The sequence below is a fragment of the Ascidia mentula genome, chromosome 3, assembly GCF_947561715.1.
Source record: "Ascidia mentula chromosome 3, kaAscMent1.1, whole genome shotgun sequence".
Classification (NCBI taxonomy): Eukaryota; Metazoa; Chordata; class Ascidiacea; order Phlebobranchia; family Ascidiidae; genus Ascidia; species Ascidia mentula.
Genome location: NC_138568.1, coordinates 2,842,955 through 2,866,369, shown reverse-complemented (window position 1 = coordinate 2,866,369; position 23,415 = coordinate 2,842,955). Strand labels below are relative to the sequence as shown.

At 37.1% G+C, this 23,415-nt stretch overlaps 1 protein-coding gene across 4 annotated transcripts; it reads right to left on the bottom strand.

Annotated features, from left to right (window-relative positions):
• Positions 1-82: 82 nt before the first annotated feature.
• Positions 83-18,098, bottom strand: LOC145894098 (uncharacterized). Of its 4 annotated transcripts, none has more exons than XM_082982555.1 (29): positions 17,887-18,098; positions 17,683-17,811; positions 17,538-17,618; positions 17,150-17,224; positions 16,738-16,879; positions 16,543-16,664; positions 16,271-16,350; positions 13,568-13,620; positions 13,393-13,470; positions 10,791-10,919; positions 9,815-10,318; positions 9,524-9,705; positions 9,427-9,455; positions 9,181-9,357; positions 8,546-8,658; positions 8,389-8,462; positions 8,153-8,246; positions 8,018-8,088; positions 7,802-7,884; positions 7,473-7,658; positions 7,067-7,199; positions 6,404-6,557; positions 5,858-5,957; positions 5,206-5,395; positions 4,003-4,115; positions 3,702-3,844; positions 3,267-3,314; positions 1,147-1,194; positions 83-690 (listed from the first exon to the last, which is right to left on the bottom strand). In XM_082982555.1, exons 1-29 carry the CDS (start codon positions 18,034-18,036, stop codon positions 491-493), a joined length of 3,681 nt encoding a protein of 1,226 aa, XP_082838681.1. In that variant the 5' UTR covers positions 18,037-18,098; the 3' UTR covers positions 83-490. The 4 variants fall into 4 exon arrangements, with proteins under 4 accessions (XP_082838681.1, XP_082838682.1, XP_082838683.1 ...); XM_082982556.1 differs by having other exon boundaries at positions 7,067-7,181; XM_082982557.1 differs by lacking the exon at positions 83-690 and adding an exon at positions 713-941.
• Between the last annotated feature and the right edge of the window lie 5,317 nt (positions 18,099-23,415).

Here is a 23,415-nt window from a genome sequence, read left to right as displayed (position 1 = left end):
AAATGGTTTCAGCAATAATGATTTTTGTTTGTACAATGAGAATTGACAATGTCCAAGATCAGCTACACAAACATCAAAACACTAAGAAACAACGCTGTGTATTTACAATTATCTGTAGGTACTGCCAAGCAATTGAGTATTCTTTTATGACTTATTTGAAGCGCCAAAAGACAACATAACAAATATACACACTAACAGCAAAGCAAAATAAGTGATGTGAACAGAAAAATTAAGTAAACTTCCTTGTTTGTTGATGAAACTAATCATTAAACGCAACACCACCTCCTGTGTGCACCAAGAAGATGGTCATTAGATTTTTTGCAAATACTAAGTTTTAGCACAGGAGGAAGTTGCAAGAAAATTGTGCTAAGGTATAACGGATTACACTTAATTACTATGCAAATGTCTCTGGAAAAGTAAATTTTCCTTTTCACCAAGCCTATGTATTTACAAAGTTTTTTTTTTTTTTTTTGCCCACCCACCCACTGCCTCAGGACATATATGTGCGGATCGCTTTCTCAATTTTCATTCTGCACATCGGGCATCTCCTCAAAGCTTCAGCACATCTACCACAACTGCACAAGTGACCGCATGGAACGAAGACTATATCAGCAACGTTGTCCAGACAGATTTTACATTTTCTTTCTTCCTGCAATTCTTGAATTCTTGCCTGCATCGATGGTGATGGCTCTGTTTGACCGAGAATATGAAGAATCAAGATTTTCAGCAGTTGTGTTGCCTTAGAGTTTTAGGTTGTGTAGTAAGGGAAGAAATGCATTGTCATTAGCCAGTGTAAAATTTAGCACATTTTGGGTAATTTTATCGTGATTCTATGCACTTTTTGGTTAGGTCATCATTTGGTGCTGAATGCTGTTTAAAATTTAGTTATATATGTTTTCTTTTCTTCTTGCAACTCTTGTTTGCTTCCAATGGGGATGGTTCTGTTTGACCAGCAATAAAAATAGAGGTTAATCAACCATGTGCCAACATAATTTTTATGGCACAATCTGAAAGTCATAACTTTCCTTGTAGGACTTCACTAATGACTTATACTTTATACATATGCAGCTAATACTTGTTAAAAGCAGCACTTTCCCTCGTGTAGATGCAACTCTAAATAAACCATGAATAGTATAAAAGTTGTACCTTCACTTTCCATAGATGTTGGCTCGTTAGGTGCTGCAGCAGCCAGACCTGAAAGTATCAAAATAGAGAAACTTGCAATACAGCCAACTTTGGAGTAAACAAACAAACAAACAAATCATAAACATTGATAAGTGCTTATTAGTGTGGAGATTAACAAATATATCATTTTTGCAATAACTCTCTGTTACTATTATGTCATCTATCTTTTTTCTTTCAATAAATCTGTCATACAGTAAAACATAGACAGGACATAATTTTGTCCATATTTTTTTGAAACCTAAGGAAACAAAACCCTTTGCACATTCTGTATCTATTACAATTGCAACCTTGCCAATATAAACATGTGTGCTAAACTTTACCTTCAATAAATTGTTCTTCCAATGTATTTACAACCTTAACCATTGTTTTTAAACTAACACACTGTCTGTGGCATTGTGATTGGTTTTTATTGCAATTCGTTAAACTTTACAAAACCTTGTTGGCTGATATACATCATTAGAAATATGGAACTTTATAATTTATTTCATGTAATACCTACCTTACTAAACTAGACTTTAATAAGGTATGTATGGAAACAAGACCTTAAACTCCACAAACTTATATATTTCCTTTGTGCATTATCTCTCTTTGATCACTACAGACTTTGGAATGCAAACCATCTTCACCAAACTTGTTATCATACCTTTTTCGAAACAAATAGCCCTGACCTGAATGTGCTTGAACCCTGCAACTGAGTTAGTTACAAGGTCACCACTCCAAACTGAATTAATGAACTGGCCTTCGCTATTAACAATTATTGAAGAAGACATAAGTTCCCAGTAGTGAAAAAGTCTTTCGAGCATGATGATCGTAGACACAAGCAGAAAATGGAGTTGGCCATGCCAGCAAATATTTGTTTGGTTGTAGGTAAAACATATTTTGTGAGATCCTTGGCAATGTTTAAACCCAAGCTATTTCGCTGATGTTTTTAAGCAGAGCCTTCCACCATGCAGTAAGATTAGTTTCCACCACACTCATACAAAGGTTCAGGCAATGATACACCCACTTAATTTCTAAATTTGCTTCTAACAAAAAATGCTCTTTGTAATCCTTAAAAATGCCTTGCATGTTGGCACTACTAATATAACTATGACTATTGCCTTTTATGGTTGCGGAAGCCAGCCAACAAATTATTTCTTTAATGTGTTATCATTTCAAGCCACCATCGAGCACACTTTAGATTTTTTTTGCTATGTTGGTCACTAGCAAAATTTGAAAAACAAAAATTTCGCGAATTGTCTTAAATGCGATTTTCTGCAATTCCACAAAAGTGATTACATGTGAAAACATTGAACACAAAATGCGACAAATAAAACACAACAATAATCTCACAACAAGTAAAAAGAGGTGCAACACACAGTGAAAGGTATTAACAAAACAATAAATGGACGATCAAATATTGGTTCTTTCAAATTCCAATCTTTCATGGTGCTTCACATGTGAATCCAGAGAGGATGCATTGAAGTGTTAGACAACAAAACAGTGCAAGCAACAACACCGCATGCGAATTAGTATTTGGCATACATGATAAGCTATGACACCAGCTAGGTTAGTGTTAGAGTGAACATAGATAGGATAATATTGTATTCTAGTTGTATAAAATCTACTTCTAGTTAAAGGGCTATCGTACGAGTACAAATAAGAATATTAGATTAATGGTTATAACCTAATTTCGATCAATCTTCTAGGAGGGCATTGAGCGTCTTTTTCAATGGGCGGAAAATAAAGAAAAGACAATTTTTTCTAAACTAACAACTAAACTTGTCTTTTTCTGTACTGACAACCACCCAAGCCTCAGCTGACCCCTAAATTTTCTTTGCTGATTACTTTGCTACAACTGAGACAAAAAAGCAGAGAAACAAAGAACTGAAACAAAATTGTTATTAGATTTAAAAGAAGCGGGTCAAAATGTTCTCAATAAATCCATATTCACAGATATTATTCCAACCCAATGTTGGAATGATCTTTACACTGTAGTTTTACATTAAGAATGGGCAGAGTGAAACCTGAATCATTCAAATATGATATTTATTAAAGGTTTTGTTAAATTTAATTTAACCAAGAAATAAAAAAGAACTTACCAGAAGGTTGTGCCACCATGGAGCCTTGGATTGATTTTGGTTGACCACCTATTACACAAATATTGTAAAATACTTTCCAAATAACACAGGCATTCTTTTAAAGTGACGTGTATTTCTAAAAGCTCACAACTTTATTATGTTGGATCAATCTCAAAAACGCTTAAAATTATTAAACATGCCGTATCAGTCTTTATACATACCGTATCTTTATATAAAATGCCTAAGTGTCAACCCACATATTTGATGCTTACCACTGCAAAATATTAATTCGATATATTTCATGGTATAGGTGGCTGATCTAGTTTAGCTGCGATGCCAGTAAACCTATTTCAATGCATTAAAAAAAATATCAAATTTTTTTAGATATTTTTGTGAGCAATTTTTCAGTGTTTTTTCCGGAGTGAAGGTTTTCCAAGAGGATAAAGATTGACAAACCTGTTCCTGGAACTTTTGCAGATGTTGGTTTTGCGGGTGTTTCATCATCATCATCATCGCTGTCGGAAACGTCACTTGTGTTGCTTGTGACGTCATCCACTAACTCTGCAACTGTGGTGCACATTTCTGATCGACGGATTCGCCTGCGGGTGTTTTTGAGAATGTTAGATTTAAATTAATTTCATGCTTTCATAAAAATATTCATAATTTTTATTATTTTGTCAGTAGCAAATAAAAATATAACTAAATATTAATATGCACATAATCAAGTCTGGAAGATATGAGTGAATTAGTGGGTTACCTTTTAACAATATGTCGAATTACTTTTCGCTCAAATCCCATCTCGATTGCAGCTTTGACAATTTCAGAATTCATTGCATCGCGGATCTTTTGACGTTCTCGTTGTAATTCAGCCTAAATAAACAGAACTTGATTAGAACACAGACAAAATCAATAAACTTTGACACCTGAAAGTTTTAATACCAAAATAAATGTAAGTTTAATAACAAAATAAAACAAACATGTGATATGCTTGATTTGCTTTTGAATAAGTGACAATTTTCATGAATCAAATACCCCCTAGAACATAGTTTGGCGAGGCAAACTTTGGAATTTGCAAAGAATGCAACGAGATCAGCTGAAACTGCAAAGTCTCTTTTGACAAACATTTGTCGATGCGAGGATTTTTTTCCCATAGCAATCAAGAGAATGAAAACCAAACCTTTTCTGACCGATCAACATGTGGAGTTTTGCAAAGGGATATTTGCAAATGAGATGTTGAACATGTAGTATCGTACTAAGGTGTAACAATGCTGCTCCAAATTTGCATAATCTCCAAAGTGGACTTGTATCTTGCTTAAGAAGGAACATTGTTTGGTTTAGGAATGTTTTTCTGGTGTCACAATCTCATCCAAATGTTTGTAGACTTTGTGGCATTGTTTGCTCAGGTTTAACAAATTTTGGATTTGTATTCACAGCACAGGTCAGGAAGTAGTTGTCGAAAATATTTGTTTCCAGAAGGCCATTGACAGCACGATTACACCTCTTTTTGTAGAAAGAAACCAAGCAATTTTGTAGAAAGTGAGATCCAAGCTTTTGGTATCCATGGGAGGGGTTTTGTTAAATGGTTTCTTGATCTCCTTATCAACTTAACAGCTTTTTCTTTGTGTGTAGTCATAACATGATTTCACAATAAATCAAATCAAAGTAACCAAGAAATGAATTCAATATTGAAGTTATGTATAAAGAATTAAAGCAAACAACTTTGGGTTTTGAATACAGACCAACAAACATGCCAGCTATTATTCACAGTTATATATTTGTTTACACTTTTAATGATAATTGATTATATTTCATGACAAACAACAGAGTTGAAAGAACAAAGCAAAATATAAAGTGTTTTCTAGTTGTTAGAAGTTATTGATCAGTCAAATTTATGAACACCCCCAATTTCAATCAATCCTAGTCACTGTTTAAGAGACAACCTTGCACAGAATGAACTTACCTGGGGGTCAATAATAGGTGGTGGTGGGGAGGGTGCCCTGGCAGATGCTGTTCCATATTGAATTCTTCTTCCTGGGTTTGCTGGGGGTACGTCATAGGGGCCACGAAGTAGTGGTCGGGGCAGGTTAGGAAACATGGACACCATCCTGTGGACAAAATCTGGGCCTTTTCTTTGCAGCAAGAATTCGCACCTGGAGAAGTAATTGGATTGAATAAAATTGTTGTTGTAAAAGTGATGATGAATACACATTTGATTCTAAATACATTATGGATTTCATTATAATATTTAATGTTAAGTTAGAAAGCTGTCAAATATTCATTTATCCTATGAATATATCAATGCTTCCAACCTTTTGCAAGAATAACAATTGTAAAATAAAATTAATGCAACAAAATGGTAAACCATAGAGGATGAGCTATATATGTGTTTGTAATACGTTTCATGACTAAATAAGGCAGCACAGGAAGTGATGTGGAGATGACAGTATATCATCACCATAAACTGTACCAGCAGGGGTTTCCCCATGGTAAAACACCAGACAAATCTGTATGTCTGCTGTACATTTTGCCAGCCTAGAAAAAGTACTATTGTCCTTTTCTGAATGCTCTGATGCTTTTGTGGGGTTTGGGCACAGAGAAAGGTTCGAACTTACGTTGGAAACCACTTGGCGTGTTCGGTCCAAGGTTCATCTTGTTGGTCCCAGTTTTGTAAACCTCCGTTGCAATACCAGCACTTCACACGGTCTCTGTCTCCTATATGACAGGAATTATGTTTGAGTTTACTTGAACAAATACTTAGGAATCAGTGCTTCATATTAAGAAATATGGTGGTTTGCTTTATAAGACAACTTTTGTGTTTTAAATTTTTCACCACTTTCATATTTTGTTAAAAAGAGAATATTATGTATTTGTTATTCTCTGGGTGCACAAAATCCCTTTTTTGAGGAACAGCATTCAATCACTTACCCGAAGAAAGCCTCAAACAAGGTAAAGTTAAGTTGGTTGTGACATACTGCTTCAAATCATGTACATAAATATTTAATTATAATACTGCATGGAAACTTTATTCCAAAGGTGGAATAAACACACTATCTTGTCCCAATAACATAAGACACTTGATGCCATCATTAGTTTATTCTCAGAAATATGCATACATCCGCTGCTAGTGTTGTTTAGTGTATAGAAATGTATAAGTTTACCTAAAAAGAAGAAACCAGCTCTTGCTATTTGTCGAGGTGTGGCGTTAATTTGAGCTGATGGCCAACGTTGGTCAAATGTCTCCAGTCTGGTGTCTTCATTTCTCATGTGAGGGCTGACAGGGAACTGACATTGAAACATGTTGCGCAAATCTCTCTGAAATGGTGAAGGAGGAACTTCATTAAATATGCATTAAGTGCATCGTGGACCGAAAACAAAATCATTAACGAAGCTGGCAGCAGCAGTTAACATTTATTCAACCACCCTGGCTGCGAAGTACTCAATGTAGACACAATCTTGTCAACAACATTGGCAAAAATAACTGGAAAAATACCCAGGTACATATTATGGTGTGCAACAATGGTGTAAGAAGCTTACAAAAGTGCATGCATTGGAGAATGGGTTGTATTTTGTGCCGTCAGATTACACTCTGGCAACTGAACTAATACGAAACAAGGAAGTGATGTATCATGTCCCACACAGTTTTACAACATTACAGACACTTATATACGGCTTGATTTTTGTTGTAAACTGGTGACGAAGTACTGCCTACAGCTTTATTCACAATATTATGGAGTACACCATGATGTTATAGAATGTTTGGTTTCACATATTGTGATCCTTCATAAAACAGTTGAGTTCAAGTATAAAGAAGTACTGCTTACTGCTTCATTCTCAGAAGGATCTGGTGGTTCATGAAATACCATCTGTTGGGGTGGAGCAGCTGCTCGTTCATCTGGGGTTAAAGGCACATTCCTTGGTTCCGCTCCTTGACACAGTCTACAGAAATATGCTTGACTTATAACAAAAATCCAAATGACAGAAAATTTTAACCTTGAAATCTTTTTTTATTTTACACAAAAAGCAGCTTTCAGGACACTGAGTTCTTGGTTGTATATGCTTCTCCATTTGTTGGTAAATTTTTCTGGTAATAACCAGGAAAACAATAAAAAGATAGTAATGTCTTTTAGGAAGAACAATGTATATATATATATACATATATATATATATATATATTATGTGCAATTGGCCAGCTACTGGGCATGTTATGTGCTAGTAAATGATACATACTTGCAGTGTGGAAAGTGTCTACGGTGTTCAGAATTCACGTTATCTCCATAGTTCCAGTTTCTCAAGACTCCACCACAGGAGAAACACTGAACCCTGTCCAGGTTTCCCAAGTAGAAAAATCCTGATTTTGCCAAGTCGGCTGGATAAACTGTTGGTGTCTCTGATGGCCAATGCTCGAAAGTACGACTAAAAAGTAATCACAGGATTGTGCAGTGTCAACTCACCTAACAAATTTTAAATGATTCTTGTTTTTTTTAACAAATTTTGAATGATTGAGGTTTATGCTATTGCAAGTGTTTACATAACACACTGCCACTCGATCAACTTACAGTCTTTCAGATTCTTTTCTTAAATCAAGATTTTTGAGAAAGTTTTCATGGTAGGCAGACGGAATTGTGGCAAATTCCACAATCTATAGTCACAAACAAGCACAGTTAAAACTTTTGAAATGATACTTCCTTATGGTACACAGTCAACTTGCCAGAAGGAAATTGGCCTGCATTACTGCACAACACAAATCACGCATTTAAAATGATTTATCTCACCTGAAAGACAGATGATGGCGCCTGATTTCTCTGCACTGGTCTGGCTGTTTGCATTGGGACTGATTGGTTTGCTGTGAAGATTATGACTTATTTATCAACTGTCAGATGATTACCACTAATTTCTACAATATTTACAAGATGAAGAGAGAAGTACTGATCCCGCAGATGGTTGGTGTGAAGTCTGTTGGACATTTCTTGCTGTTCCACTTGATGCAGTAAAGTTTGCTGGCTGTAAAACGTGATAAATATTTAATGCCTGGGTATTGGAATACTGGAAGTAATAGCACATTTCATTTCAAACCAATTGCTTGAAAAAGCTGACAAATACTAATAAGTCACAAAAATGTTGTTTTTGTCTGACAAAATCTTACTGGAGCTGTTTCCATGGCAATATTTCCATCATGGTGCTTTGGTGGAACCATAAACCTTGCCAGGCCTCCTCCACCTTTATAAACAATTTAGTTGAATTAAAATCCAAACAAACAACCATACATTTCCTTTGATATAACAACATTCACATGGTCTCACCAATGGGGACATTGTCACTGTCCAAGCCACGGACAAAATTACAATCACTTCGGTGCCATTGGGCCGATCTTACATCATCTCCGAAAACCCAGTTTTCACAGCAAAGACCACAACTTTAAGACAACAGTTATTATGTTAGAAGGGATGGTAAAGCTCTAAGAATGTTAGATAAGTTCATTCAAAAAACACAGCAACAAAACAAAATATAAATTTTTTTATCTAAATAAAAACAACAAAGTAATAAAATGTGTTTGAAATGATGATGTATTTACAAAAACAGACACAAATTACACAATACAAACAGTATGCTTGTTGTCACCAGTATCTGGTTTTCAAAACAAATAACTCGTAACAGAAAGTAAAAAAACTTTGCCCACTAAACGGCGCTACGACACTGTTTTTTACTTTTCGCAGTCAGACGTATTTAGTTACGAAGAGGTCAAGTGGCAAGGGTTAAGTTTTAAAACTAACAGTGCAAAACTAAACGCACTAAAAGTTTAACAAAATTGTAGACATAACAATAAAGCACCGCAGTATTACGATGTCAAGCAAAAAGGTGATTAATTCTGCAGAAAAAATATGTAGACATAGACATAAAAATGAAGCAAAAAAAAAAGAAAAAAATATTTTCATACCTAAAGCATTTGACACGATCTTTGTAACCAGTGTAGTAAAAACCAGCAGAAGCCAAATGTCTAGGATTAACTGGTACTTCTTGGGGGTATTTGATGAAAGTTGAAAGTCTGTAGGATTCACGGTTTGAGTCGCCGGGTGGAATGTAAACACTTCTTTGGCCTGGTGGATCTCTGGCTCTGTGTGTAAAATTAATCTATTGAGTGAGTTCACTTTGCGCAAGTTTAAAAGGCAGAAACTAGTGTTACCGGTCATAGATATTGCCATCATGGTCAACCTAAAACAATATTTTTGTTATATTTCAAAGTGATTCTGCAAATACTGCGTATGATTATAGAACATTACCAGCTGCAAAATTTGTGGCAACTTTTCCTCTTTTTCTCTGCATGTTGTGGAACAGGTTTTGTACAAAAATGTTTTTTGTTGCATTTTGGATGAAACTTCATTTACAAGGAAATTATCACCAATCAACTGAGCACATTCAAGCAGGTATATACAATTTTCTTCAGTTTGAGTAAAGCGTTTGCCTAAAACAGTGTCAATATATGATATACATAGTAATGTTTCATGCAATGTTCAATAGTTTTGTATGTGTAGGGATAGGGTAATATTGGAACAGAGTATAGTTGTACACACCTGCGGCTAGACTGTTAAGATGTTTTGCAAGGATATCACATTTGGTATCATACCAATCTTTGTTGTTTGATTTTTTCGGATTTGCAAGCACAGCAAAATGTTGATTTGCCAAACAAAAGCACAAAAAGGGCATAATTTTCCAATAGTTGTCGTTCTCTTTTTGGGAAAGAACAAACTCATCAAATTTAGAAATTGATAAAGCATTGATAATGTGCAAAGCAGAGGCAATTGCTTCTGCAAGGGTTAAGGGCTCTTTTTTCTCATAGGCTTTGTGACACAGTTCCATCAATTTATGCAAAAAGCAAGTTTTGGCAGATATCCAATCATTTTCTGATAGTGGACGACAATCATCAATAATTTGTAGAAATGTGTTTAAAAGTGCTTTCATAAAGCCGGGCACATCTTGTGAGCTATCTTCCAATTTCTCATCAACAGATTTAATTGATATTTGATCCCAAACAAAACTTCCAATTGATTGTTTTTGAATTTCGATTTTATGTTTTTCTGAAAAGTGAATCAAAATAAGAAAAACTTGAAAAAGGCGGCCAGATTTCAAAAAATTTATTGTAGCTTAAATAAAGAGCCGAAATAAAAACAACTTAATTGTAAGGTTCACAGGCTTCGCAGCCAAGGCATTGCAGCCAATCTGGATCAGCCATTTTCCCGACAAGTCGGAGCGAGATCTGAAAAATCAAGCTCCCAGTGAGGTTTGAACTCCAGACCTTGGGCTAACCAGGCCCAACGCTCTACCAACTAAGCTACAGGAGCTCAGTGGCTTCACAGGCTATATTGTGGCCATGGTACACTGGTGCGCAAGCGCACAACTTGTCAGGCGACCTTCACATGCGTACTTCTGCGTCAACTTAATTGTATTTACTAATTATTTGGCCTGAGTTAAAGCAATCTATGATATCACAAATTTCATTCTTTGTATTTTTGCTGTACCAAAACATATGATTATCTTGTTTTAACAAACCATTTGAATTTGCTTCAGCATCGAATGCGAACTCCACAAATACTTTGTGGTCTTGTGTTTCTGATCCATGAACTTCTTTGTCAGGCACAGAAAAAAGCTTTGAGCTAGTGGGGTCATCTTCTGGTTTTTCTGTTTAAAGTGCATACAACACGGAAAAATAAAAAATATCAATAATTAAACTAAGAGATAGTCATAATTTTAAAACATTTTTGGTGAAAAAAGTAGCTTGATACGGCCACAGGTTTCTGAGATACAGCTGATCAAAGTTGTGTTTGAACCATTGTGAACGAAATCAGGCAAAAGCAAGATTTTTGTTGCGTGACATAGAAGGTGATTTATTCGTTTGTTGTGCTTGTTAATGTGAGTGCTGGCAGCAGTGGCGGATGTAGAAAAAAAATGAGGGGGGTGTCCGAGTTTGGTCACGCCAATTTCGCGTTTGGCTTAGGCTACAATACGCCAATAATCTCGTTTGGTTTGCTAAACTACGCCAATAATCGCGTTTGGCTTAGGCTAAAATGGGTATCTGGCGGTGAAAAAAAACACCCTTAGCGCTAGACTATTTCCGTCTTCGTTGCGTGTAATTAGATTCAGGACAATATCGCAAGAAGTTTGTCGCGAGCGAGGCTTATCTGGAGAATGTCCTGATTGGAAATGTCATTAGTTTATCTCCTTGTTCCTGTAGTATCACTGTTTTGCGACAATTGGGGGATTCTCGTTTGTAGATTATTACGTCACATTTTCTGGAGAACGCAATAAAATGCTGCAGCACTTGCCGCAAAATAATTTAGTTTGTCCAGTAAAGTTTAATCGAAACCGAAACAATGTAGCAACATGCATCAGTCAAAGCTGTTCAAGTATTTCTCTGGTGAGCAGCCTCTACAGCGAATTTTTGGCAAAGTTGTGTCAACCATCAGGTTATGCGGTACGCAGTGTTTTCCTCTTCGTGGCCACCGTAACGACGGACGTTTTAGATATTCTGGACGCTTCTAGTAACAACTGCTTCTGCTAAACGGTCTTTTGTAATCTTCGCAGATAGTCTTTAATCTGTACGATGGGGCAGGAACGTTTAAGTGGCCTTGCACTTATCAAATACTGTAGCGACATAATTTCCGCGCTCGTGGAAAAAATCGGCAAAAATTAAAATAGTTGTTCAAAGCCATTTTTCATGTAATTTATGTTGATTTCTTTGCGTTGTGACAACAAACAACATAACTTTTGTAGTTGTTGTGTTGAAACTGCTGCAGAAATAATTATTTTAAAAACGGTTTTCGAGTATCAACGGCACAGCAAATAATTGTTTCGAATACGGTCATCGCCGCGTGAACGCGGCGGGCGCGACTGATTAACAAGGAAATTTCGGAGACGAACACTGGCCCGAAGTGTTCGCTCCTGCGTTGCGTAATGCTAACCGCAGTTTTACACCCCTCAAAACAATATAGCACAATGCTGAGGGGGGTGTTCTGACACCCAAACACCCCCCTAGATCCGCCACTGCCTGGCAGCAAGCCTCAGGCATACAAATGGAAAACATTTTAAAACTGGTTTAGTAAAGTTTTGCATTAAACAGAAGCACAACAAGTGCAACAAATGGATTTTGATGTTAAATTGAGCTGCAGACAGATGGCCACTGTTTTTTTTAAGTAGACATAGAACCGAAAAACTTTGGAAGTATGCTTGTTGTCTTACAGATGTACCTTTAGTTTTACACAAAGTTGCCATGACCATGTCACATGCGCTTTAAAATATAACAACACATCTTGCTATGGAATAAACCAAACCAATGCCTGGTGTACAGAGTATGCTTGGTATACTAGGTGCACTATGTACAATTTGCACGTTAAGTGCACTGTGTCTATTCGGTGTGCTAATAGGTGTACTATGTACATTATGCTGCACCTGATGAAGCGAGATCAATCTCGCGAAAGCTTGTGCGAATAAAGTTGTTTAACAGTCAGTCTCTTATTAAAGCAGTGCACAAGCAAGCATATAGTCATAGATCAGAGACAGACACGACAAACTGAAGAAATTGAATTATGCACATTTTGCACATCATTGAGATTATTGTTGCTTGACATAGAAGGTGATTTAGTTGTTTATTGTACTTGTTCATGTGAGTGCTGGCAGCAAGCCTCAGGCATACAAATGGAAAAATTGGAAAACTGGTTTAGTAAAGTTTTGCATTAAACAGAAGCACAACAAGTGCAACAAATGGATTTTGATGTTAATTTGAGCTGCAGACAGATGGCCACTGTTTTTTTTAAGTAGACATAGAACCCAAAAACTTTAGAAGTATGTTTGTTGTCCTGTAGATGTACCTTTAGTTTTACACAAAGTTGCCATGACATGCACTTTAAAATATAACAACACATCTTGCTATGGAATCAACCAAATCAAATAAAAATCCCAATTAAATATTTCAGTTTTTATATGTCGTTTGGGCTTGTGTTTGTGCATGACTTGTGTTCGTTAGTGAGGATTTTAATACAGTATTTTAATATCAATATCAAAATAGCTTTATTGGGTCATTCTAACTTAACAGTTATTTCAATTTTCTATGGTTATAAACGTGAACTGGTTTTAAATAACTTGATATTACTTTTACCTGGTTTCGTTAAATTGTTGTGGCAAAAAAATCGGGTTGAATCTGTATCCGAGCAGGGATGAACTTTTCGATGTGTTTCTATAAAATACCAATTTTTAAGAGGAAAATTATGATGAAATAAATAAATGGAATTATTATGCATATTAGTATTTTATATAAGCTGACATTAACTCACCCATTTCCAATTGGTCAGAATCTGAGGAGCAATATGTAGTCTTGACTTGAGCACTACACAACACCATACACAAGTATTACTGCACTATACTTGGGCAAAGCAAATTTATTTAAAACTAAAGTTGATTTAAAACATTTCTAGGTGAAGAGGTTTGCAGGCTTGGCAGCCCAGGCATAGAAGCCCCAGATTGGAAAGTTTGTTTTTTGCGTGGAGGATTTCGTTTCAGCGATTGTTAATTGCGCGAACAATATATCCTCCGCACACGACATTTTTTCCAATCTGGTAGCAGCCAAGATGGATCAGCCACTTTTTCCTGACAAGTCGGAGCAAGATTTGAAAAATCAAGCTCCTGGTGAGGTTTGACCTCACGACCCTAACCAGGCCCAACACTCGACCAACTGAGCTACAGTGGCCAAGGTACACTGGTGCGCAAGTGCACAACTTGCCAGGCAACCTTCACAATCACATAGGCCTATACGTAGGGGATCTCAACCACCATATCAGATAACGCAGTAATATTTAATGCAATGGTTTCAGTTGTGTACTTTGTGAATTGGAATAAACCTTCCAAGGATAAGAATTTGCACGCAGAATCTAGCTCAATAATTTTACCACTTGCTAACCTTTTAGCACAACAATTTTATTGAGAGGCTGCTACAATGCTTTAAATTATACATATCGTGTAGGGTAGGCCATTTACATTCAAAAATATTTGTTTTTTTGATATTGCTGAATTTGTTTTGATGGTCTACTCTACACATAGGCTATGTGTTACACATGTCGTAAGGCGTAGGCTATATGATATATAGCCTATATCATATATCTGTATGCTGATGTCTGAAACTGATTGCTGGCGTTACCCAGTGAAGTTATCGGCGTTCAAACTATTTTTTGTTCGAAATATTTCCTAACCGATATCGTTGTTGGCACGGCGACATAAACGCAGCTACTCATCTCTTAACAAACACGAAACTGTGTCGCGTTTTCTTGTTTCGCATCAAACATCGATGTTTCGCTTGGATGCGTTTGTTACGCTTGGAATTTTTATTCGTATTTGTTGAAACAAATTGTAACCGGATTAACTGCAAATGTCAATATCTATTAAGTATTAGCTTGTTTTCAATGCGAGTAAAATACGGTGTGTACATCATGTATAGATACATTATGTTCCCTACTGATGCTGAAGGTGTTATTTACGTTTCTTCATGTGCTTTGTGTTCAATATATATATGGTATGGTAGGCAGTGGTGGGATTCAGCCGGTTCGCACCGGTTCTACAGAACCGTCTCACGAAATTTTGTGAGATCAGCGAACCGGTTAGCATCGTTGGTTATTGTCAATGGATTTTTGCATCTTAGAACCTGGTGAAAAATATGACGTTTGTGAAAGAACAGGCTGACAAAAACTTTGAATCCCACCACTGATGGTAGGTGTATATGAATGATAGGTTTGGTTGGTAGGTTAGGTGGGTGCCTTGTGTGGGCCAGGTACATTTGGTCTTTTGGTGCTTTGGGTATGCTAGGTGTGTAGAGTATGGTATACTACAGTGGTTCCCAACCAGGGGGAAATTCCCCACTAGGGGAGAATTTTGTAATTTGTAGGGGGGAATAATTTGAGTCACAATATTAATCTCTTACTGGTTGTCTGTGCTATGTGTTATTGCTGCATTTGCCGTTTATGAGCTGAGAAAAAATTTGTAGGGGGGAATTAGATTTGAATATTGACTAAAAGGGTGCACAGGACAAAAAAGTTGGCAACCACTGGTATACTAGGTGCGGTATGCACAATATGCACGTTGTGTGCACTAGATTTGTTGGGTATACTAAATGCGTAATGTACGTTTTGCATGTTATGGGTGCGCAAGGTGCATCTAGTCGGTTTGGTGCGCAGGGTGCGTTATGCACATTTAAACCTAACAAAACATTATGATTTGTTAGGTTTAAAATGTGCGTTGGGTATGCTAGGTGTACAAAGTACACTTGGTGTATTAGGTGCGCTATGTACAATTTGCACGTTAAGTGCACTATGTCTATTCGGTGCGCTACTAAGTGTACTATGTACATTTTGTTATGCTAGGTGGGTGCGTTATGTGGGCCAGGTATTTTTGGTCTTTTGGTGCTTTGGGTATGCTAGGTGTACAAAGTACACTTGGGTGTATTAGGTGCGCTTTGTACAATTTGCAGGTTAATTGCACTATGTCTATTCGGTGCGTTACTAGGTGCATTATGTACAGTTTGGTATGCTAGGTGGGTGTGTTATGTGCGCCAGGAACATTTGGTCTTTTGGTGCTTTGGGTATGCAGGGTGCACAGAGTATACTAGGTGCGCTACGTACAATATGCCCATTGAGTTTGAACAACTTTTAAGTCGTTAGATACAAGGATAGTGCAAGAACCGTTTAAAAGTGTAATTGTGCAATGAACGTATTGCAAAACTTAGGAAACCACTTCAGTTATGATCACAGCAGTGATGATGCGCACTGTATAAAACTTACCAATAATTATGTTTTATGTTTTTTTTATATCGGACCCCCATGAAGTCGCTGCGGACCCTGGTTTAGGAACCCCTGTGCTAGATGCACATGCTACGATGTTATGTAAGGTGCCTCATATACGTTTTTTTACATGGGGCTTTCCATAAGTCACACCTTTAATGGTATTGTAACATTTAAATCAAACCATATAAATAAAGAGAATTTTCGTACTTCGAGTCGAGATAGTGGTTGCGATGTAAGCCCTGGGGGAAAATGCGTATGTCATCAACAAAATCCAGTGGTCCATCATTCTAAAACGTATGTGAGTTATATGGTATCAGCATATTCACATTTATTTCATGTTTTATGGAAGGAAAATACTCTTTTTGTGGGTAAACGGGCATGATGCAATCCATTTATTTCATACTGCCGACTGAATAGATTAAGTTTGCTTTGTGTTGCATTAAATCGCTCTTTTAAATATTAACAATCGAGCATCTTACGGTGCTCCCAGCCAATGAAAGCCCCCACTGGAGCCCCCCAAGCTCCGGACACATGGTTCCTCTTCCCTCCGGTTGTAAAATTGTTTTTATTTGCAACAAAATGAAGCTTCTGTAGTCGTCCTCTGTGTAAATTGCATCAAAAACTTTGTTGTTTGTTATGTCGGGATGAGGGAGAAAGGTTATCACTATTTTTACCTTTTTTAACTTCTGGGTCGCAACTACACCCTCGGAATTCACCGTTTCTACCAGGGCAGTGAAATAAAGGGTTTGGTTTGTTCCTATCTCGAAAACAGCAGATTTTCGAAAAGGCTTTCTTAGTATTGACATTTTCTTCGTCCTAAAAATAAAACGAAACATTAGGTTTCTTCGTCAAAAAAGGGGAAAATGTGACTAAAAAGAAACACTAAAGTTTGCTCGTGGTAATTTTAATGTACTGACATGCAATCACACGTAACGTGTCTTAGCCTACATAATGTAAAGGGAACCATCATTATAGCGTGCCTACAACGTTTCTAGCATTGCAATGTTGTAACTGCATTAATGTACTGCTCCTAGTCCCTATCTACACATTATGAATAGCCTATAGGTGGTTAAACTGAACAATGACCTTCACATCCTTATTGTCATCTAAAGCTCTTTGAGCTTCCTCCAAGCGCAAATCGGCATACTTTGTTGACCATATCTGTAATATAAGGGAATGATGTAACACAAAATATCCCCGATTTCGTAAACGTTTTAAAATCAAGACAAGTTCTGACGAAATTTTTAGTGCGCGTTGTAAGTAATTTATCAGGAACTTTCGAACAAGAAACACAATTAGGAGTGTAATTTATTTTGCATAAATCACTTTAATACGATATCCATTTAAATATTGATAATAAACATGTAAAGAGATAATATTTTCGTGAAATGTACCCAAGCAACTCATAGTTTTTAGGTCTATGGTTAATAATTTAGTAAAAAGAATCAAAATTATAACCAATAAAAATTCGTACAGGAAATCTCTCACAAAACAGCAAACGTGAATGTTCAACTCTACTTTTCCGCCGCTGTAGCATTCTGAAAAGCTTGTCAAACTAAACAAAAAGAAAAATAATGTCACAGAGAGAACATTCAGCTTAGCTAGATAAGTAATTTTACCTCGGAGTTTTTATTCTTGTATAGTTGACTTGTGACCGTTTCTTCGAATTCCTGTTTGTCCGTGTTTTCGTCTGTTTGAATTTGCGGTTTGAGCGGTGGCCATGTCGATAAAAAAGAGTCGAGAAGTTTCTAGGATTGCCGCAAATAAAACAAATATAAATATTTTGCAGCATTAGTGCCAGACCAAATTTCGCTTTTACTAACCGTGTGAAGTTTCTCAAGGAACACATGTGTATAGCATCTAACAGGCACTGAACAGCTGAAGATCGTTTGTTTAGGTATACAACGATTAATTTCAAAACGGTCGTCATCGGTCATTGAAATGTTGTTCTCCATGTTCCTCGAGGTTTCCATTTTAACTTCAGGCTGTTGTTTGTTTCATTATGTGAGATACACTTTACAAAACTTACGTTTATACCTTAAAAATAGACAACACCATAAAACCACAGTCGTCAGCAGTATGTGCAAAGTTGCATTAAGTAGTACCAAGTTTTTCAAGGTTTAAAATAGTATCATAGTTTGATAACAAGTACTCCTATGCTCTTTCCAACAGGACATTGTGTTGCAACAAACCATTTACGTAAAAGAATAAGTGATCAGTCCAACCCTTACGTATTAAAGATGTGTTGTATCATAAAACCTCAACAATTACAAAATATGACGTTTGCTTCTACACGCATACAGCAGTATTCATTAATACCTATTAGATTCAATCTAATAAAATCCAAATCTAATATGCGCGTACTTTTCACGAAACCTAATAAGAATGGGTGAAAAGTTATACGGTTTTGGAAAAAAAGGTCGGTAGCTGCATTAGCCACCAACAAAACGGCAGCAACCTGCCTATACGCTAAGAGACATGCCAAAGCTGTTAACATAAGAATATTCTTAAACTCTCACTAAGAGAGGCAGTTAAGTTGTTACAGGATGGTCAATGGGCACCAAAAACAATCTTATTGATGTTATGATTTGCTTTCTGCCTCATGTATCAAAATCAATCCATTTTATCACCGCTCAATCTAGTTAATAATCCTTTTCTACTGATTTTCCAGTGTCAACGCCCTCATGATTATTACTGCCATAACTGATGCAAATAAGGAAGTAAACAAAAAGGAAATGACGTCTACTTTTTCTTCGTGATAAAGTTCAGGAGCGAAAGCGACATCAACCGCTGATTGCTGACCATCGTCAAGACGGTAAATAACAATCACTAATATAAGTAAATGGCCATGATGTAAAATATGAGTCTTTTGGCAGATGTTTCATATCTGTAGCCAAATTGCCAACACCTACCACAACTTTAGTCAAATAGGGGTGTAACAATAATGTACAAAACATTTTTGCGTAATGATGAAAGCGTAGTATTTACGCTTTCGTCCGCCTAACATCTTAAGAAAAGTTTATAGTTTAACAAAATCGATAAAAATATGCCACAAGTTTACATTTTAGTCAAGGTGGTTTCCAATATTTTGGGAAATTTAGGTATTTCTATGTGCAAAATGATTGGAGGGTTTTATAATGAATACAATCTCCAAGGGCTAAAAAAGTGCTGATAGCATTGTAGCTATGCAGACGTTTTGAACATTATTGCGTTTATCATCAGTGCGAACTACATTTGACTGAAAAGGCTGATGTGTCTATCAAAGAGCAACCATGTGCACAAAGTCAGAACCGTGCACAACCTATGAAAAGGCGCAGGAGCATGTGCACAAAGTCAGAACCGGGCACAACCTGTGAAAAGGTGCAGGGCAGTGAGTCATCTTTTGTGATTTGTGTGAATACAGTGCAGATGCCGACGATTGTGCGTTCAGACTTGCCAAAGTATTTTTCAGACACCTTGTCTGGGACTCATGTTTATTTTTAGATCGGTGTTACCTGACAGAGCGCGTGGTAAACTGAAACTGCAGACTGGTACATGTTAGGATCAAATATATTATTGTGGTAGTTATATGGGGAAGTTCGTGTTTCACTTTTACCGAGATGACGGTTTGCTTTAAAAGTTTTAATCAATATAATATTTTATGCAACTAAGCGACGGATTAATTTTGTTGGTGAACATATATCTGATGGCATTGGGGAGAGCAATGTTTTTGTCATTTAAGTTTGCATTCCGCCAACAGGCCAACACGACAGCAATGGAATTGAGACAATGTCTTCGCACTACGAAGTTGGTAAACACGGGGGCTGACTCCACACGTCATTGCCTTTTTCAGGTGCCATCTCTTCCGCGCGAAATAATTTGTTCATCAGCTTGGGCTCATTTCACAGGGATAGGAAGTCACAGACCGCTCGCTTTCAATGCGCACGCGTTGCCAAAGAACGCAGACAGTCAGAATAGAGAACATTGGCATGTTGATTGATGTGATTACACCAGCGATTGGAAAGTTATTGAACACATTTTGTTTCTTTTTATGACATGCAACGTATTGTCACTTGCAAGGACAAATGCAGAGTAAGCGCAGGCCAGTTTATCACATTCTTAAGTTAATGTTTTTCTCGTTATGTTTGTTGCCAAACGCCGCTAAACTCCTATTTGTCAATCATTTAATGTTCGTAGAAAGCAGTGGATGCTTTCTGTGCGATATTATGGCTTAACCACGGTTTGCAGAAGTCAATATGTAATTTAACACTGTTTTCCCGGCCTAGATATAAGATATCTTATGTCCAATGTAGTTGAATGTACATTGTGCGCACGATTGAGAGATCGTTAAGTTTGTTTAATTTTACAAGACAATATCAGAACAGAATATAATTTTTTATGTTTGGCGGCTGCAGCGTGCTTTCTGTTTTTTGTGTCGACACTCGTTTCCTGCCAAAGTGCGTTGGCTAGTTTCCGAGGTTGCAAGAGATCAGTGCAAATGCCGTCGATTGTGCATTCACACTTGCCTACGTATTTTTCAGACACTTTATCTGGGATTATTTTTAGATCCGTGTTACCACCTGACAGGGCGCGTGGTAAACTGAAACTGCAGACTGGTACATGTTAGGACCCAATTTATTATGGTGGTAGTTATATGAGGAAGTTCCTGCTTCACTTTTACCGAGATGACGGTTTGCTTTAAAAGTTTTAATCAGTATAATATTTTTGCAACCAAACATCGGATTAATTTTGTTGGTAAACAGATATATGATGGCATTTGGGAGAGCATTGTTTTTGTTATTTCAGTTCGCATTCCGGCAATAAGCCAACACGACAGCAATGGAAGTGAAACAATATACTCGTATCGTTTGCCTACGAGGTTGGTGAAGCGCAGACTGACCCCACGCGTCATTGCCTTCTTTAGGCAACTTCTCCTGCGTGCGAAATAAGTTCGTCATTTACCGGGGCTCATTCACAGACAGGAATAGGAAGTCACAGATTGCTCGCTTTTAATGCGCACGCGTTGTTTGATTACGCCAGCGTTTGGAGAGTTATTAAATACATTTTGTTTCTTTTTATCACATGAAAAGTATTGTCAATTGCAAGGACAAATGCAGACTAAGCGCTGGCCAGTTTATCGCAATCTTTAGTATTTGTCAGTCATTTAATGTTCGTAGGAAGCAGTGGATGCTCTCTGTGCGCTGTTATGGCTTAACGGTTGTAGAAGTCAATGTGTAATTCAACGCGGTGCTCCCGGCCTAGCTGTTTTATGTCCAATGTAGTTGAATGTACATTGTGCGCCTGATTATTGAGTGATGGGTAAGTTTGGATGGCTTATTTGCATTTATATTGTACGCGTTTATCTGTTTCTTATGTCCACTTGTCGCGCGCGGGTCTCTGTTTTCTGCCATGTTATTGCTATGCCAGTCGGTTGTAATTTTTGCAAAGATTCAACTGGTAAAGTTTGTGCTCCGACTTGTCATGTGTTATTCCGCTTAGCAACGTCATTAGATAATTTCTTTTTTTTAGTATCTTGGCTCCTGGCGCAACTCAATTAGCAATGCTGCGGAACGTGCACATTGTAGGTGATAAACCCACCAACATGATAAACCCACCAACATATTTAATGTACTTGTGATTGTCATACTACATTTTCGGTTTTGCTTGCTTTTGCCAATATAGCACAGCTGCAATCAACGTATATTGAGCTCCAAACCCGCACCCAGCAACAAGCGCGTGGCAACGTTGTATCCTGATCAAAAATGATGGATTGCCTGGACATGATTAGTCGCAACGAAAGGCATTACTAAGCTAATGAAGGCTATTAAAACCTAAGCTATTATAACGACAAAGCTAAGCTATTCAAACGTATATATTACGTGTTGTCAGTCTACATGTAAAAAAGGTCGTTCTCGATAAAGAACTGATAAGCAGCCATTCACCGCCCGTACATTCTTTTTCTTATCACACACACCGGCCCGAACTGGCGTTTTCCGGTCGGTTTTGCAAACGAAAATTTCGAAAAGTTAATATTTATTTTTGTTCTGGACTGCACCCAAATCGAATGTAATCGACATTGCCTTATGGGGACACAAAAAGTAAACGTAAACCCTTTTGCGCACGATTTATAAAATTAACGAGCGGCCCCGCAATCGCCCTCCTTATTTGACATCTTGCTTTGAACCACCGCCTCTTCGTTTATTGTTCGTTCCGAAACATGACTTATTAGACGGCCAGTAAGATTTTAGGTGGCATTTCCTCTTCGAGAATTTCTCAAACAGTAAGGTTTCGCTTCCGTATAGAATTTCTAGAATTGCAGGGCGGCGCATCATTCCTATTGTGTAATTTTTGGAAAGTAGTGGTTGATCTTATCTTGAATAAAATCTTAAGTGACAATGAGGCATGTGCGTTTAAAGCACATAACTTAAGATTTTTTGGTATTAAGTTTTGCAGCCTACTGACGTATTTAATTTAGGGTCAGATTTGTCTAAACGGCATAAAATTATTCAAACTTTACGAGCAAATTGTAGCCAAGGTTTTTGTGGTCTGTCGATTGATTCTAAGGTCCTTACTGCTCAACAAGCCTATCTACTTTGCCACGGGTCACAGCACGATGCTTGACTTCAAATCCGCTTGCCATTGTTCAAACACAAAAGATACACTTACCTAAATAAGAGTTTGCGTGAAATCGTTTGGATTTGTTCAAAAGGCAAGTTATTTATTAAAATCAGCGCAGTTAATACAGGGTGGAAAAAAACTCGTTTTTAGTGCAACACCTTTTTAAGCTTTAATACTGTCGCATAACCGCTTGGATTGGTTATGGTGTTTATAGCAGCGCGATTTGTGCCACATTACGAGATAATATAGTTATAACCCCCCTATTCGCCGCTTAAACATTTTTTTTTCTTTTTTCTCAAGTACACACTCACCCTGATTTGAGCGTCTGTTTCGCGGTAAATTTAGTCTTACACAACCTAATCAATGTATTCCAGATCTGTCACTGAAAAAATATCCATCTCGATATATTTCTTTGTTGAAACCTTAACTTTAAACCCTTTGCGTTGTTTTATCTTCTTATTGACTGGTTAGCATTGCATAACATCCAATCGCTTGCCTGTCACTAAGCGTTATAACCGTTACCGTCAGAATGTGAACATTATATTGAATTGACCATCAATCAACATTAAGCCAAGCATAGCTTTGTGATGTGCTTGGCACCAAGCCTCAGAAATTGCTACCGTAACGGAAACGTTGCATTAAGTCCATGAAATATCTGAGCTCTGACGTCAAACCAAATGACGAATTTAGGAGGTAACAACATTTCAACAAAAGACGGTTTATTTGCTAAATATATTTACCTCAACACGTTTTGT

Coding starts and splice junctions, on each gene's coding strand:
- LOC145894098 (XM_082982555.1), bottom strand. CDS start 18,036: ATGGAAACCTCGAGGAACATGGAGAACAACATTTCAATGACCGATGAC. Junction 6,558..7,066: donor ATCCTTCTGAGAATGAAGCA/GTAAGCAGTACT, acceptor TCACCATTTCAG/AGAGATTTGCGCAACATGTT. Junction 1,195..3,266: donor CATGGTGGCACAACCTTCTG/GTAAGTTCTTTT, acceptor TGATACTTTCAG/GTCTGGCTGCTGCAGCACCT.